This window comes from Anomaloglossus baeobatrachus, chromosome 8 (genome assembly GCF_048569485.1).
Source record: "Anomaloglossus baeobatrachus isolate aAnoBae1 chromosome 8, aAnoBae1.hap1, whole genome shotgun sequence".
NCBI classification, from domain to species: domain Eukaryota; kingdom Metazoa; phylum Chordata; class Amphibia; order Anura; family Aromobatidae; genus Anomaloglossus; species Anomaloglossus baeobatrachus.
The window spans coordinates 176,461,036-176,478,636 of record NC_134360.1 but is presented as its reverse complement, the minus strand read 5'-3'; the positions used below and the strand labels follow the sequence as shown (position 1 = coordinate 176,478,636).

At 48.5% G+C, this 17,601-nt stretch overlaps 1 protein-coding gene across 4 annotated transcripts in view; it reads left to right on the top strand.

The window, feature by feature from the left end:
- SUCO (SUN domain containing ossification factor) overlaps positions 1-17,601 on the top strand; it is a 155,998-nt gene that overhangs the window by 72,330 nt on the left and 66,067 nt on the right. For 3 of the 4 annotated variants that reach the window (XM_075322228.1, XM_075322229.1, XM_075322226.1), the window contains 4 exons: positions 2,194-2,214; positions 2,390-2,445; positions 3,571-3,659; positions 3,921-3,986. In XM_075322228.1, the coding sequence (XP_075178343.1) occupies positions 2,194-2,214; positions 2,390-2,445; positions 3,571-3,659; positions 3,921-3,986 (232 nt within the window). The remainder of the gene's footprint in view (positions 1-2,193; positions 2,215-2,389; positions 2,446-3,570; positions 3,660-3,920; positions 3,987-17,601) is intronic. The other variant, XM_075322227.1, reaches the window with a different exon arrangement.

The window sequence follows — 17,601 nt, the reverse complement described above, 5'->3', positions numbered from 1 at the left end:
TTACAGCAATTCCAGCTTTGCAGACCTTTGGGATTCTAGCTGTTAATTTGCAGAGGTTATCTGGAAATATTGCACCCCGTGCTTCCCCCTCCCACAAGTTGGATTGGCTTGATGGGCACTTTTTGCGTACCATACGGTCAAGCTGCTCCCATAGCAGCTCTATAGGGTTGAGATCTGGTGACTGGGCTGGCCACTCCATTACAGATAGAATACCAGCTGCCTGCATCTTCCCTAAATAGTTCATGCATAATTTGGAGGTGTGCTTTGTCATTGTCCTGTTGTAGGATGAAATTGGCTCCAATCAAGCGTTGTCCACAGGGTATGGCATGGCGTTGCAAAATGGAGTGATAGCCTTCCTTATTCAAAATCCCTTTTTACATTGTACAAATCTCCCACTTTACCAGAACCAAAAGCAACCCAAGACTATCACATTACCTCCACCATGCTTGACAAATGGCATCAGGCACTCTTCCAGCATCTTTTCAGTAGTTCTGCGTCTCACAAATTTTCTTCTGTGTGATCCAAACACCTCAAACTTTGATTCGTCTGTCCATAACACTTTGGGGAAAAAAAAAAATCTCCCTCTGTCCAATGTCTGTGTTCTTTTGCCCATATTAATCTTTTCCTTATATTAGCCAGTCTCATATATGGCGTTTTCTTTGCCACTCTGCCCTGAAGGCCAGCATCTCTGAGTCACCTTCACTGTAGACGTTGACACTGGTGTTTTGCGGGTACTATTTAATGAAGCTGCCAGTTGAGGACCTGTGGGGCATTAATTTCTCAAACTAGAGACTCTAATGTACTTGTCTTGTTGCTCAGTTGTGCAGCGCGGCCTCCCACTTCTTTCTACTCTGGTTGGAGCCTGTTTGTGCTCTCCTCTGAAGGGAGTAGTACACACCGTTGTAGGAAATCTTCAGTTTCTTGGCAAATTCTCGCATGGAATATCCTTCATTTCTAAAAACAAGAATTGACTGTCGAGTTTCGCTTGAAAGTTCTCTTTTTCTGGCCATTTTGAGAGTTTAATGGAACAAATAAATTAATGCTCCAGATTCTCAACTAGCTCAAAGGAAGGTCAGTTTTATAGCTTCTCTAATCAGCAAAACTGTTTTCAGCTGTGCTAACAAACTTGCACAAGTGTTTTCAAGGGATTTCTAAACATCCATTAGCCTTCTAACACATCTAACACAATGTACTATTAGTACAGTAGAGTGGTGGTTGTTGGAAATGGGCCTCTATCCACCTATGTAGATATTGCATTAACAATCAGACGTTAGCAGTTAGAATAGTCATGTACTACAATAACAATGTATAGTGTATTTCTGTTTAAATTTTAGGCACATTTTTTTTTTCCACCGAAGCTTTCTCTCAAAAATAAGGAAATATCTAAGTGACCCTAAACTTTTGAACTGTAGTGTATATAAAATATATATATGTATATAAAATATGAGGTTTACTTGCGATACCCAGTGCACACACTACATTTATTGGAGCTGCGCTGTGTGGCACCGTTCCATGCACTTTCAGCAGGCGTTTGTAACTACTCATATGGTCATCAATATATCCCGATTGGGCTTAAAGAGGCTTTCCGACCTGGATATGTTGATGGCCATTCCATGGGATATTTGATCAATATCGGATCAGTTGGAGTCCGACACATGGCAGTGATCAGTCATTACAAGCTCTGGCCGAATGTAAACACATGGAGCAGAGCTGCACAGTGCCAATGAGTGTAGTTCTGGGGTACGGGGTACTGCAGTAGTAACTGTAGTATTTGCAAGCGGCCACTACTTGCTGAATGGAGCTGCGCTGTGCTGTGCCCATCTGTTCCATGCGTTTACATCCACCAGCCACTGGAGCTTGTAACATCTGATATTGATGCAAGCCCAAAGTGCGATGTGTATAGTCTGGTAAGATAGGTTTTGTTGTTTTTTTTTTTTTTTTTCCCTAGACATTTCCCATGGGAGGGGTCTGGTTCCTTACAATTAACCCTTCAAACCACCACTATTCTGTATGTTAAATTCTCACTATCGTATGAAGGGGATGTATAAAATCCTACAACTTTCTCTCTTCTGGCTTGTCCTTCTCATGATCTCGATGTGATGCTGATCCTTAGATGATATGGCTTGTGGCATGTACTGTTTCTGTACTGACTCTTGTTTTTCTTTCTCTTTTCTGCGTTCCTTGTTGCGTCAGATGTTCATCAAGTACATAAAGGTTAGCACTGTCGTCTGAATGTTGTGTGCACAGCGGTGAATGCATGGCCTATATACAATGTCTGATCACTAGAGCCAACCCAGATTTGTTTCTAGGTGCCATTAATTTCAGTGTGCTGATCATCCACACCTTGTATTGAGCATATGGTTTGATGGGACTTTTTGTACTGTTCTAGGTGGAGCTTATATCACATTTTGGATCGGAACATTTTTGCCCGTTAAGTCTTATAAGGTAATGTGAAAGACCTGAACTGAACAAATAAAACATTTCACCAAATTTTTCATGTTAAACTGGATATACAATGTTGGTTTTTGTTTTTAATTCACCGCTACATTGAATAGATATTAGCATCCAAAGTATTTTCCTCTAACGTGTTTAACTCCAAGGTAACTTTCCTGCTAAATCCCTATGTATTTAGTGCTTTAATCTAAACTGTTTTCTAATATACTTGAATCTGTGATCACTGCTGCAGCCTATGCCCTTCCCGAAAACAGAGTCATCAGCGACACTCATTTTAGAGGCTGCTCTTTTCTTGCACGCTGTCATGGTGGGATGTACACAATGACAGTGCACTCTGTTCCCGGCTGAGGTCAGCAGTAACAAGCCAGCAACAGAACTCGTTGTGAGAATACCAAACGTGCAGAGATCGGAACCGCCCCAGCTAATGATGTCAATGGTCTGTGCATGTTTGTATATTCTTCACTTTCTCCAGATGTCTTCAGTCACGTGAAGGAATGGATAGTGAAGCCAGTGTTGATTGCCTGCAGGGCTCAATTGACATCCTTTCCCCCAGAGGACCAGTGCTGACACTGCTCACAGTGCTGGGACCGGAGGAGAGTATAGGTGGTGGTACTTTGTTGGGGGAAAACATAAGAGGGGAGCAGAGCTTGTCCAAGAAGTGGACAACCACTTTAACTGCTCTACATAGTTTGTCCAGTTCATCATGAAATATATATATATATATGTATATGTATATGTATATGTATATATGTATATATATGTATGTGTATATATGTATGTATGTATGTATATATATATATGTGTGTATATATATGTATGTATGTATGTATATGTGTTGTGATCGGGGAGGATTTAAGTTCATTTTCTCCCTATAGCCACTCTTCCAGTAAGATTTTCAGGCATTATTTTAATGCCCTTTACCTAATAATTAACCCTATATCTGCAGGTAAAGGAAGTCTCTGGACATTGTAGGTTCCCTTTTAAGCCATCAAGTGTGTGTGTGTGTGTGTGTGTGTATATATATATTCTATTCAGGTCTATATGTTCTTCTGTTTGTGTTATTTGCTTAGGATAAGATACAGCAGATTAATAGATCTTGGTCCTTTTGTTTCTCAGGGTTTTCGGCACCAGCATGGTGGAGGAGTATGAAGAAGTTGACTCTCAGTATCACTCAGAACGCCCAGATATCTATGATGAAGATGAAGGTAGTTTAACTTCTCAGAAATATTTATTTCTATTCTAAATAAGTTTAGCACCATTATTTCTTACACTTATTTGTAATGTACCCTCCATGTGTCTCACTCTCCTCTCGATCGAGCGCACCAATATAATTTTAAGGAAAAGTTTGACAATCGTATCACATCCACGAGAGATGGAGTTTGCTACTACTTGCCTTCAGTTGTAATATTGCGTCTCTACATCACATGTACCACAAATATGTATGTAACTCTCACTTTGACTTTCAGATTATCCTCTGGATTACAACACACGGGATGACAAATCATCAAAGAATTTGCTCGGCTCTGCTACAAGTGAGTGATGTGCTCCACATCATGATTAAATGGTCCGGTTTCTGCACAGTATGGCTGCGTCTCTGGGGAAAGCAGGGTGGTGACTCCTGTGATGGGACTGCCCAAGAGTAAGGAGATTGGGAGTCTATATTTGACATTCTCTTGTCATATGTGTTCTCCACCTTATTTGCACAAGAATGCCAAAAATACACAGCAACCGGGCTCTGCGGGCCGCCGAGGGACTCTGCGGCTCTTCTGTAGAAATGTAATGTATTTTTTTTTGTTTTATACGACGTGCCCCAAATTTAGAGAAGAAAAAGGTTTAAAAAAAAAAGGGGGGGGGGGAGGGGGGTCCGTCTTATACTCCGCTGGTGTCTTACCGGAAGGGGTAAGCAGCTGTGGGTGGAGCCTCGTTACATGAGGCAGGGGTGGAGCTGGATTAGGGCGTTGCTGTAGGCTCTGTGGTGGGGGCTGTGTTGGCAGTGATGGGGGCTCCGCTGGCTATGTGGATGCGCAGTGGGATGTGGATGTGCAGTGGGTGTCTTAGATTCTCTGCTGGCAGTGCGGGCTTTAAAAAAAAAAAAAGTGAGTTGGAGGTGGCGCGTGCACAAATGATATTTTGAGCCGAGAGCTCCATCTGCGCACACGCCAACTCCGGCGCCATTTTTTGAAGCCCGCACCTCCGACAGAGCATCTGGTACACCTGCCGCCAGCACAGCGCCCATTCTCCACCTCCCAATAAGCTACATTCGGATTTTAAGATGCACACCTCATTTTCCTCCCAAATTTTTGGGAGGAAAAGTGCATCTTATAATTTTGAAAAATACGGTATATAAAATAGGAGATACCTAATATAAGCTAATAAAGAAATAAGGCAGAGCAGTTGCCTATAAGAACCAAGAAGAATTGGCCCTTTACAGAATAGAAGAGGCACTGGTTTGCTAAGTCTCCCACTTTTTGGGATTTGCGTTTCCTTTTCTCTCCCGATTGAGGAACATCCAGCAGGACTAAACAGATCTGTGCGGTCATACACGTCCAGCTGCTCGACTCGTTCCTCTGGATGTAGCCAAGGAAGACCCCGACTACAAAACGCTCCCATTCTAGTGATCATCGGGAGCCCCAGTCGTGCACCCTCATACTGATTTCTTATGTCATATATTCTGTAGATCTGAACACCCCTTTAATTCCATTTTCTATGAGGAGGCTTTGCGTGTCGCTATAAGACGTCCTGCTATCCCGGTTTTCGGCTGCTGCTCATTGTCAGGACCGCTTGGCTGCCTATAGCTGTAACAGGAGCAGATTTTCTCTACCTCTAGTAAATTGATGGTCTTTCATGAAGCGTCGAGCCGCACTGACAATGATGGACATTGCTGTGAATGTGCTGCTTGTTACATGCAGTATAATTTTAGGGAGCCAGCACATGCCAAGAAAAATGTATTGTGTTCCCCACACATCTAGAATAAAAAGGGAGAACGACCGCTGCTTCTGTCCGGAGCCTGGGCACTTTGCTGCTGCGAGCTTAGCTGCTGAATGTCCTATAATTACCTGTTTTACACGCTGACGTCTCTGGGTATCAAGTGTCCTCTATAAAACAAAAATCTGCTTTCTATATGTTGTACATGAGATGAGACAACAAAAACATGGATGGATTTTTCAAGAAACAGCGCCTCTTATACTACGAGCATCACTTACATGTCCATGTTAGGATCCCCCTAGTCTAATTCTGTGTAACTTAAAGGGATCCTGTCACCGGTTTTTGCCCTATAACCTGCGGCAACCACCAGTGGGCTCTTATATACAGCATATTAACATGGTGCGTATAAGAGCCCAGGCAGGGGTGTACATAGAAATCATGGGGTCCCATAGCAGAATTTCTAATTGGGCCCCCCCCCCCCCCCAAAAAAAATATTTAATAATAAATAAAAATTTTCAGCTGGGACACAGAAGAGCATAGTTCACAACTTTACAGCCCTTACCAAGTAATTTTCCTATTATTGAAGCCCCTAGATTCCCTTTTCATTGCAGCCATAAAGTATGATTGCAACAAAAGTGCCCCCCAAACACGGTCAGTTTCTTACATCAGTATTTGTATCCAAATCTAGGAGTGGGTGATAAATGCAGGAGTGGTGCCTGTTTTTCTATTATACTTTTTTTTTCTCATTTTACCACTCCTGGTTTTGGCTACAAATGCTGAGGTAAAATACTGACCAAATACTCAACATGTGCACGGGGCTTTAGAAGAGAATAATGGGTCTCAGATAGTCCTACATATAGTAAACTGAATAGGCGATTACTTGTTTTTACCAGACAACCTCTGTAAGTGCATATGTGTTTCAGTGTAATAATCACAGGGCAGGGAGGGGTTAAACATCCAAGTATTTAATCTATATTGGAAATAAAGAATCTTTCCCATATTGATATCAGAGAGAAAAAGTGACCTTCATACACAACACAATCCACTATACCGCTATATGAAGACCAATAATACCACATACAAGGGAGAAATACCGAAACACTGTGACCAGACAACATATTACCACCACATAGTGACCGAATACAACCACATACAAAGAGAGAAATAGTTCAACACTATGACCAGACCACATAGTGACCGAATAATACGACATGCAAGGGAGAAATACCGCCACACTGTGACTAAACCACATGGTGACCAAATAATACCACATACATAAGAGAAATACCACTATATCGTGACCAGACCACATATTAACACGACAGTGACCGAATACAACCACATACAAGGTCAAATACCAACATGCCATGACCAGACCACATACTGACTGAATAATACTATAATAATGATAATGAATAAAAACCACAATACTAATAACACACTAATATTACCATCAGTGCCATTATACACAGGAGCTCTGTATATAGTGTCAGTGTACAGGTAATACAGTGATCACCAGTGACATTATACACAGAAGCTCTGTATATAGTGTATGTGTATAGTGTACAGGTAATACAGTGATCACCGGTGACATATACACAGGAATTCTGTATATAGTATACAGCTAATACAGTGATCACCTGTGACATTATACACAGGAGTTCTGTATATAGTGTGTGTGTGTGTGTGTGTGTGTGTGTGTGTATATACATGTAATACACTGACTTACCAGTGACGTCTCTAGCTGACGTTGTTGACCTTCGCTTTTCCTCTCAATCTAGTGCTGACCGCCATCACTTCTTCCGCCAGAACATGCCTCTGCAGAAAATAACACATGGTCACCTATAGCTGATCACTCCCAAGGAACATTCCACACTTTTTCCCCAATTTCAACACCACGTCAGACTTTTGTCCCCACCATGGAAGATAGTATCCTAAAAAATAAACTATATTTCATCAGTAATAATGTCCCCTAATTTGCCCCTACAGTAATAATCAATAACTATTTGCCATCATAAACCAATAATGTATGTTCCTCACTCTGGCCCCATATAGTAATTATGCCCCCCATCCTGTCCACCCTGTATTTAATAATGTCTCCAATCCTAGCCCCCTTTATTTAATAATGTCTACCTTCCTGGCCCCCTATATTTAATAATGTCTCCCATCCTGGCCTCCTATGTTCCTCCATCCCAGGCCCCTAAACTGCCCCATCCTGGGCTCTTGCATCCACTACTCTGTCCATTCACAGAGGGAAGAACAAAAAGATTCTTCTCATCTCCCTGCTCTCCCCCCTTCACCCTGTGGCTTCATATCCCGTGTGGTCAAATGGCCACCCCACCCATCCGAGGCCATGCGATGACATCAGAGAGCGGCGCATAACAGCGATGTTTAAAGATGCAATCTAGACCCACATACATGCATATACATGCAGACAGGCACACACTGACACATGCATGCAGACATGCACACACATCTGAAGATGCACTGACATGCAAACATATGTAGACACACATACATGCACACACACCCTTACATACATAGACAGAGATACAAAGACAGACAAATGCATGCAGACAGGCACACAGACACATGCATTCAAATGCACAAAGACATGAACACTTACGCAGACAAGCACACATACATACGTAAACACACACGCATGCACACAGACACGCATATGCAGACACAGAAATGCGCACATACACACACATATACGCTTATATACGTAGACACAGACAAATGTACAGACATGCTGACACACACACAAACAGGCACACATACACATAGGCAGGAACACAGATATGCACACATGCAGAAGAATTTACATACATGCAGACAGGTGCACGTAGACACACATGCACATATTCACATAGACACGCACATGAACGCAGACATACACATACATAATCATGCAAACAGACGCACGCACACAGACACGCAGAAGAACGCAGCCAGTCACTTGCACGCACATGGATACAGACAAACATATGTAGATATGCAGAAGGGCAAACACATGCAAAGACACGAACACATATGTAGACACAGGCACAAGCCTGCACACACTGTGTGGTGTGTGTGTATGTGGAGTGTATGTGGTGTATATGTATGTTGACACACAAACGTAGGCACATAAATGCACACAGAATACAGACAGGCACATGCACAGACTAGCACGAATACATAAACACAAAGGCATACACATGTACACAGATACATACTCATTCATACAAAAAAGTCAAAAACAGAAATATATATATATAATTACAGTATATACACACATACGCATATACACTCATACATACATATGCACACTCATATGTATGTATATACATATTTCTTCAGCGCTCTATTGGGAGACCCAGACGATTGGGGTATAGCTACTGCCCTCTGGAGGCCACACAAAGCACTACATTAAAAGTGCAAGGCCCCTCCCCCTCTGGCTATACCCCCCCCGTGGTATCACGGGTTCTCCAGTTTTAGCTTTGTGTGCGAAGGAGGTCAGACATTCCATGCATAGCTCCACAGATTTTAGTCAGCAGTAGCTGCTGACTATTTCGGATGGAAGAAAAGAGGACACATATAGTGTTCCCAGCATGCTCCCTTCTCACCCCTGGATGGTGTTGTTAGGTTGAGGTACCTATTGCTGGTACAGGGCTGGAGCCTGACATGCTGTTTTTCCTTCCACATCCCCTTGTAGGGCTCTGTGGAAGTGGGATCCTGCCGGCCTCTCAGCTCTGACGCCGGGCTCCATCCACAGACCCATTAGAACCTGATGGAGACGGAGCAGGAGTACCATCAGGGACAGGGCCCTGCATCATACAGGTACTCTGTGTCCCCGGCAGGCACAGACACACTCCGGGCTGGCTGGGTGTTGTAGTGCGCCGGGGACCGCAACGTTGGAGTTGGTGTCCCTACAGATTACTGGGGGACCTTTCGTGTATGGGAACGCAGCGCCGACCCCCTCTGGACCGGGCGGCGCTGCTGTGACTTGTGGTGCGCCGGGGATCCGCCGTCCGCGCTTTTACGGCGGCGGCGGTTATAAATTTAGTCCCCGGCTTTTTGGGCCTAGGACGCCGGCACCTCCGATTCGTTCCCGCCCCCACCCTGTCAATCAGGGTAGGGGAGAGACGCTGTTCGCTAGCAGCGACGAGGGCTGGAGCCTGATTTACATGCTCCAGCCCTCTCACTTGGCACAGAGGGAAGCAGGCTTCCCGCTCTGGGCCAGGAACGCCCAGGGCCCGCCCCCCTTCCTCTCTCGAGACGCCGGCAGCCATTACATGCATGCCTGGCTGGAGGAAGGACGCAAGGCTCTGGGAGACCTGGACTAGGGGCTATCTGGCGACCACACACCCGCTTTTTTAAGCGGGCGGTAAGCGATTTTTCTGTGCTGGTCCCTCTAGTGCCTCACTGTGTATCGGTGTACTGTGTACAGATATATAGATATTGTATTTCTTGCACTGTGAGGTCGCTTCTGGCTGCATATCCCAGATCGCTCTGTGGAAGCAGCAACATGTCATCCTCAAAACGCAAGGCGGCCAAGGCAAAAAGGGCTGTGTATACTGCGTGTGCTGCATGTGGGGCTAATCTACCAGCAGGCTCCGATGACCCCCATTGTGTGCAATGCTCCGACCCGGTGCTGCTTCGCCAGCCGGAGTCAGGAGAGGTAGCGACCCAGGCTGAGACGCTTGTAGGTTCTGCCCCGGTGACAGGGACAGACTTTGCAGTTTTTGCAGATAATATGTCTGTGTCTATGGCAAAAATCCTTGAAACCTTGCAATCTATGCATGGGGCTCAGTCTTTGGGCACGGCGAGGCCTCTGTCCTCAGGTCCCCCTTACTTGGAATGTATCCAGCCCACAGGGGGGTCCCCGGCTTCACAGGCCGAGGTTTATGACTCAGATGATAGCCCCAGCCACCCTAAGCGAGCTCGCTGGGAAAGACCCTCGACGTCTTCACACTGCTCAGGGTCTCAGCGCAATCAGTCTCCCTGTGATGTGTCTGATGAGAGTGATCAGGAATCCACTCCTGGAACCCCTCTCAACCTGGATACCCCTGATGGGGATGCCATGGTAAACGACCTTATCTCAGCCATCAATAGGCTGTTGGATATTTCTCCCCCAGCCCCTTCAGCAGAAGAGGCGGCTGCGGAGCAGGAGAAGTTTCGTTTCCTTTATCCCAAGCGTAAATTGAGTGCTTTGTTAGATCACTCTGACTTCAGAGAATCAATCCAGAAGCACGACACTCACCCAGAAAGGCGTTTCTCTAAACGATCTAAAGATACGCGTTTCCCTTTCCCCCCTGAGGTGGTCAAGCGCTGGACACAGTGTCCAAAAGTAGACCCCCCGATTTCCAAACTTGCAGCTAGATCCATAGTTGCAGTGGAGGATGGCGCTTCACTTAAAGATGCCAATGACAGACAGATGGACCTTTGGTTAAAATCTGTCTATGAAGCCATCGGCGCGCCGTTTGCTCCGGCATTCGCAGCCGTATGGGCACTCCAGGCTATTTCAGCTGGCTTAGCAAAAGTGGATGCTATCATGCATCCAGCAGTGCCGCAAGTGGCGCACCTTACCACGCAGATGTCGGCGTTTGCGTCTTACGCTATCAATGCGGTCCTAGAATCTACCAGTCGCACCTCAATGGCGTCCGCCAATTCGGTAGTTTTGCGCAGAGCCTTGTGGTTAAAGGACTGGAAAGCAGATGCTGGTTCCAAAAAATGTTTAACCAGTTTGCCTTTGTCTAGAGAGAGACTGTTTGGCGAGCCATTGGCTGACATCATTAAGCAGTCCAAGGGTAAAGACTCCTCTTTACCACAACCCAGAACATCCAAACCTCAGCAGAAAAAGTGGCAGCAGAGGTTTCAGTCCTTTCGAGGTTCGGGCAAGACACCATTTACCTCGGCCAAGGGGACTCAGAGGACGCAAAGAAACTCAGATTCGTGGCGGACTCACACACGCCCCAAGAAAGCAAATGGAGGTACCGCTTCCAAAGCGGCTACCTCATGACTTCCAGCCCCCTCCCTCCGCATCGCCGGTCGGGGGCAGGCTCTCCCGCTTTTCCGGCATTTGGACGTCACAGGTCAAAGACCGGTGGGTGACGGACATTTTGTCTCGCGGGTACAGAATCGAGTTCAATTCTCGTCCTCCAGCTCGGTTCTTCAGAACCTCCCCACATCCAGACCGAGCAGATGCTCTGCTGCAGGCGGTGGATTCCCTAAAAGCGGAAGGAGTGGTGATCCCAGTCCCTCCTCAGGAACAAGGGCAAGGGTTTTACTCCAATCTCTTTGTGGTTCCAAAAAAGGACGGCTCGTTCCGTCCTGTTCTGGACCTAAAACGGCTCAACAAACATGTGCACGCCAGGAAGTTCCGGATGGAAACCCTGCGTTCTGTCATTGCCTCAATGTCCAGAGGAGACTTCCTTGCCTCAATAGACATCAAAGATGCTTATCTCCACGTGCCAATTGCTACAGAACATCAACGTTTTCTACGTTTTGTGATAGGAGACGACCATTTTCAGTTCGTAGCTCTTCCATTTGGTCTGGCGACAGCCCCACGGGTCTTCACCAAGGTCATGGCGGCGGTGGTAGCAGTCTTGCACTCTCAGGGACACTCGGTGATCCCTTACCTAGACGACTTATTGGTCAAAGCTCCCTCTCAGGAGGCATGTCAGCACAGCCTGAATGCTACGCTGGAGACTCTACAGTCTTTCGGATGGATCATCAACTTTCCAAAGTCGATCCTATCACCGACTCAGTCACTAACGTATCTTGGCATGGAGTTTCATACTCTAGCAGCGATAGTGAAGCTGCCGCTGAACAAGCAGCGGTCACTACAGACAGGGGTGCAATCTCTCCTGCAGGGCCAGTTGCATCCCTTGCGGCGCCTCATGCATTTCCTAGGGAAGATGGTGGCAGCCATGGAAGCAGTTCCCTTTGCGCAGTTTCATCTGCGCCCACTTCAATGGGACATTCTCCGCCAATGGGACGGGAAGTCAACGTCCCTGGACAGGAAAGTCTCGCTTTCCCAGACGGCCAAGGACTCTCTACAATGGTGGCTCCTTCCCACCTCGTTATCTCAGGGAAGATCCTTCCTGCCCCCATCCTGGGCAGTAGTCACGACAGATGCGAGTCTGTCAGGGTGGGGAGCAGTGTTTCTCCACCACAGGGCTCAGGGGACGTGGACTCCGCAGGAGTCCACCCTTCAGATCAATGTTCTGGAGATCAGAGCAGTGTATCTTGCCCTACTAGCCTTCCAGCAGTGGCTGGAAGGAAAGCAGATCCGAATCCAATCGGACAACTCCACAGCGGTGGCATACATCAACCACCAAGGAGGGACGCGCAGTCGGCAAGCCTTCCAAGAAGTCCGGCGCATTCTAATGTGGGTGGAGGACAGAGCATCCACCATATCCGCGGTTCACATCCCAGGCGTAGAAAACTGGGAAGCAGACTTCCTCAGTCGCCAGGGCATGGACGCAGGGGAATGGTCCCTTCACCCGGACGTGTTTCAGGAAATCTGTCGCCGCTGGGGAGTGCCGGACGTCGACCTAATGGCATCCCGGCACAACAACAAGGTCCCGGCATTCATGGCGAGGTCGCGCGATCAAAGAGCTCTGGCGGCAGACGCCTTGGTTCAAGATTGGTCGCAGTTTCAGCTCCCTTACGTGTTTCCGCCTCTGGCGCTCTTGCCCAGAGTGCTACGCAAGATCAGATCCGAGTGCAGCCGCATCATACTCGTCGCTCCAAACTGGCCGAGGAGGTCGTGGTATCCGGATCTGTGGCATCTCACGATCGGTCGACCGTGGTCACTGCCAGACCGACCAGACTTACTGTCCCAAGGGCCGTTTTTCCATCAGAATTCTGTGGCCCTGAACCTGACTGTGTGGCCATTGAGTCCTGGATCCTAGCATCTGCAGGATTATCTCAAGGAGTCGTTGCCACAATGAGACAAGCTAGAAAGTCGAATTCTGCTAAGATCTACCACAGAACGTGGAAGATTTTCTTATCCTGGTGCTCGGCTCAGGGAGTGTCTCCCTGGCCATTTGCATTACCCAAGTTTCTTTCCTTCCTGCAATCGGGGTTAGAAAAGGGCTTGTCGCTCAGCTCCCTTAAAGGGCAAGTTTCGGCACTATCCGTGTTTTTTCAGAAGCGTCTAGCACGTCTGTCTAAGGTGCGCACGTTCCTGCAGGGGGTCTGTCATATTGTGCCCCCGTACAAGCGACCGTTAGATCCATGGGATCTGAACAGGGTACTAGTTGCTCTCCAGAAGCCGCCCTTCGAGCCTCTGAAGGAAGTTTCCTTTTCTCGGCTGTCGCAGAAAGTGGCGTTTCTTGTTGCGATCACATCGCTTCGGCGAGTGTCTGAGCTGGCAGCTCTGTCATCCAAGGCTCCCTTCCTGGTGTTCCACCAGGACAAGGTTGTGCTGCGCCCCATTCCGGAGTTTCTCCCTAAGGTCGTATCCTCTTTTCATCTTAATCAGGATATTTCCTTGCCTTCTTTTTGTCCTCATCCGGTTCACCGGTATGAAAAGGACTTACGTTTGCTAGATCTGGTGAGAGCACTCAGAATCTACATTTCCCGCACGGCGCCCATACGCCGTGCCGATGCACTTTTTGTCCTTGTCGCTGGTCCGCGCAAGGGGTTGCAGGCTTCTAAAGCCACCCTGGCTCGATGGATCAAAGAACCAATTCTAGAGGCCTACCGCTCTGCGGGGCTTCCGGTTCCTTCAGGGCTAAAAGCCCACTCAACCAGAGCCGTGGGTGCGTCCTGGGCATTACGTCACCAGGCTTCGGCTCAACAGGTGTGCCAGGCAGCTACCTGGTCCAGTCTGCACACTTTCACCAAGCATTATCAGGTGCATACCTATGCTTCGGCGGATGCCAGCTTAGGTAGAAGAGTCCTGCAGGCGGCAGTGACACCCCCGTAGGGGAGGGCTGTTTTGCAGCTCTAACATGAGGTATTTCTTTACCCACCCAGGGACAGCTTTTGGACGTCCCAATCGTCTGGGTCTCCCAATAGAGCGCTGAAGAAGAAGGGAATTTTGTTACTTACCGTAAATTCCTTTTCTTCTAGCTCTTATTGGGAGACCCAGCACCCGCCCTGTTGTCCTTCGGGATGTTTTTTTGTTGTTTGCGGGTACACATGTTGTTCATGTTGAACGGTTTTTCAGTTCTCCGATGTTATTCGGAGTTAATTTGTTTAAACCAGTTATTGGCTTCCTCCTTCTTGCTTTGGCACTAAAACTGGAGAACCCGTGATACCACGGGGGGGGTATAGCCAGAGGGGGAGGGGCCTTGCACTTTTAATGTAGTGCTTTGTGTGGCCTCCAGAGGGCAGTAGCTATACCCCAATCGTCTGGGTCTCCCAATAAGAGCTAGAAGAAAAGGAATTTACGGTAAGTAACAAAATTCCCTTCATTTCTTTATCGTTCCTTTGGGAGACCCAGACCATGGGTGTTTAGCTTCTGCCTCCGGAGGACACACAAAATACTACACTTAAAAGTGTAGCTCCTCCCTCTGAGCTTATACACCCCCTGGTGAGCAGACCCAGCCAGTTTATCGCTTTGTGTTCAGGAGGCATACATCCACACATGCATTCTCATATGATTTTTTCCTTTTGGAATGAGTTTGAAGAACTGCGGGTCCACGTCTGGACCCCCGGCATGTCCCTTCTCACCCCACTGTGTCGGCGGTGTTGTAAGGTTGATTTCCTAGGCTGGAGCCTTACATGCCGTGCTCCTTCACCATCCCTCCTGGGCTCTGGATTGAAGTGGGAGCCAGCACGGTCTCCATGCCTGGCAGGAGACCGGTCTCCATCCGCAGCCCTTCAGGACCCTGTTGGACCGGAGCACTCATCCCCGGGGACCTGGCCCTGCGTGTCAGCAGCTAAGTACCTGAGGCGTTTATATTTGGGGGTCCCTGTGCTTTATTGTTTAAGGAGAGTGTGCTTGCTGTATTTACTGACATTTCCGGCGGGTTCTCTAGCTATCGCCCGAGAACCGCGCCGATGGTGCCTGCGCGTCGGCCTCGCCGCTCAAATTTAGGCCCCGGCTTCGCCGGAGGCCTAGTTTCGTTTCACTGCCCTCGCATGTCACTCATGCAGAGGGACAGCGCGGCTCCTCCCGGCGGCCGTTCTGCACAAGGGAGGGACACTCCCCACTGCTGTGCGTGTCTCCTCCCCTGTAGGTCTCTATGGCCCTCCAGATCCCGCTCTTCATGCAAGTCCCGCCCCCTCTCCTCGCACCGGCGGCCATTTTCTCAGAGTTCACTCAGCGCTGATCTGCGTTCTGCATCCCTGCTGAGGTGCTGTGTTTGGGGGTCCGGGCTTCGGGATCTGGAGGGCACACAACACCGCTCTGCACAGCACAGCGGTCTGGTAAGCCACAACCGGCTCTGGTTGTGGACCTCTGTATATACTCTCTGGGGTTCATTCTGGCAGAGCCCCCACTCCAGCAGCATGTCTCACACGAGGAGCAAGGCTCCAAAGCTTTACTCTGTATGCGCTGCATGTAAGCTCCTGCTGCCTGAACCGAGCACCTATCCACATTGTGATGCCTGCTCTAACTTGGCGGTGCCACAGCCTGGAGTCCCACCCCCAGTGGTCTCTCAGGCTGCTCCTGCTCCTGTGGCTGAACCCCCGACTTGGGTAGAATCCTTTTCTAGGTCTATCTCCCAGTCTTTTGCTGAGTCCATGGGACTTCTGTCCAGGACTTTGCTGAATATGCATCAGCCCCCCTCACAGGGTGCCTCTGCTGCTAGGACTCTCTCAGGACCGGAGCTCACAGAGAATTCATCATCAGGTCCCAGACCCCGTCCTCCTGAGAAGAGACGTAGGGTTCCCTCTCCCTCCTCCTCCCGCGGCTCTGATTCAAGAGCGGACTCGCAAGATGAGGAGGATGCCTTTACAGGGGGCTCGGAGGCTAACTCCATGTACCCCATTGATCTGTCCGAAAGTGACTCAGATTTTAGTGACTTGATTGCTTCCATTAACTCTGTACTGGATCGCAATCCGCCAGTATCAGAGGAGCAACCCTCTCTGGCAGAAAAGCACCAGTTTACCTCGCCTAAGAGGGCAAAGAGTGTGTTCTTTAACCACTCCAGTTTTCAGGCCGCTGTGTCCAAGCCCAGGGCCTGTCCTGACAAACGCTTCCCAAAGCGTGGTTCTGATCGTTTTCCCTTTCCACCTGAGGTGGTCAAGGAGTGGGCTCAGTCCCCAAAGGTAGACCCCCCGGTGTCTAGGCTCTCAGCCCGGACCGTTGTCGGTGGCTGTTGGCACCTCCCTTAAGGATTCCACTGACCGCCAGATTGACCTTCTGGCCAAATCCGTGTATGAAGCGGCGGGGGCCTCCTTTTCCCCGACTTTTGCAGCAGTGTGGGCTCTCAAAGCCATCTCTGCTTCTCTGGAGGAGATGCATTCCCTCACCAGGGAATCTATGCCCGAAATTGTTGCCTTGACTTCCCAAGCTTCAGCTTTTTCATCCTATGCCATGTCTGCCATGCTGGAGGCTTCTCACCGCACTGCGGTGGCTTCGGCTAATTCCCTCGCTATCCGCAGGATCTTGTGGCTTCGAGAGTGGAAGGCAGATGCTTCTTCAAAGAAGTACCTTGCTGGTCTCCCTTTTGCTGGGTCCCGGCTGTTCGGAGAACAGCTGGATGAAATTATTAAGGAAGCTACTGGCGGGAAGAGTACTTCCATGCCACAAACCAAAGCCAGGAAACCTGCCCAGGGTAGGGATCAGTCGAGGTTTCGCTCCTTTCGTTCCTCCAACTGGTCGTCCTCTAAGCCCTCGGCCTCGTCCACTAACTCAGCCAAGGACCAGAAATCCAACTGGCGCCCAAAAGCGCGTCCACAGAAGACCGCAGGAGGTGCTGCCACTAAGGCAGCCTCCTCGTGACTATCTGCCCGCCCCAGCAACGTCCTTAGTCGGTGGCAGGCTCTCCCACTTTGGCGACGCTTGGTTTCAACACGTCTCCGATCAGTGGGTGAGAGATATCATCTCCCACGGCTACAGGATAGAATTCTCTTCCAGTCCGCCAAACAGATTTTTTCTCTCAACTCCCCCCTGCTCCAAGGCCGCCGCCTTCTCACAGGCCGTGGCATCCTTGCAGGCCAACGGAGTAATTGTACCGGTTCCCGCCCGGGAACGGTTCAGAGGTTTCTACTCAAATCTCTTCCTAGTCCCCAAAAAGGACGGTACATTCCGGCCCATCCTGGATCTCAAGCTTC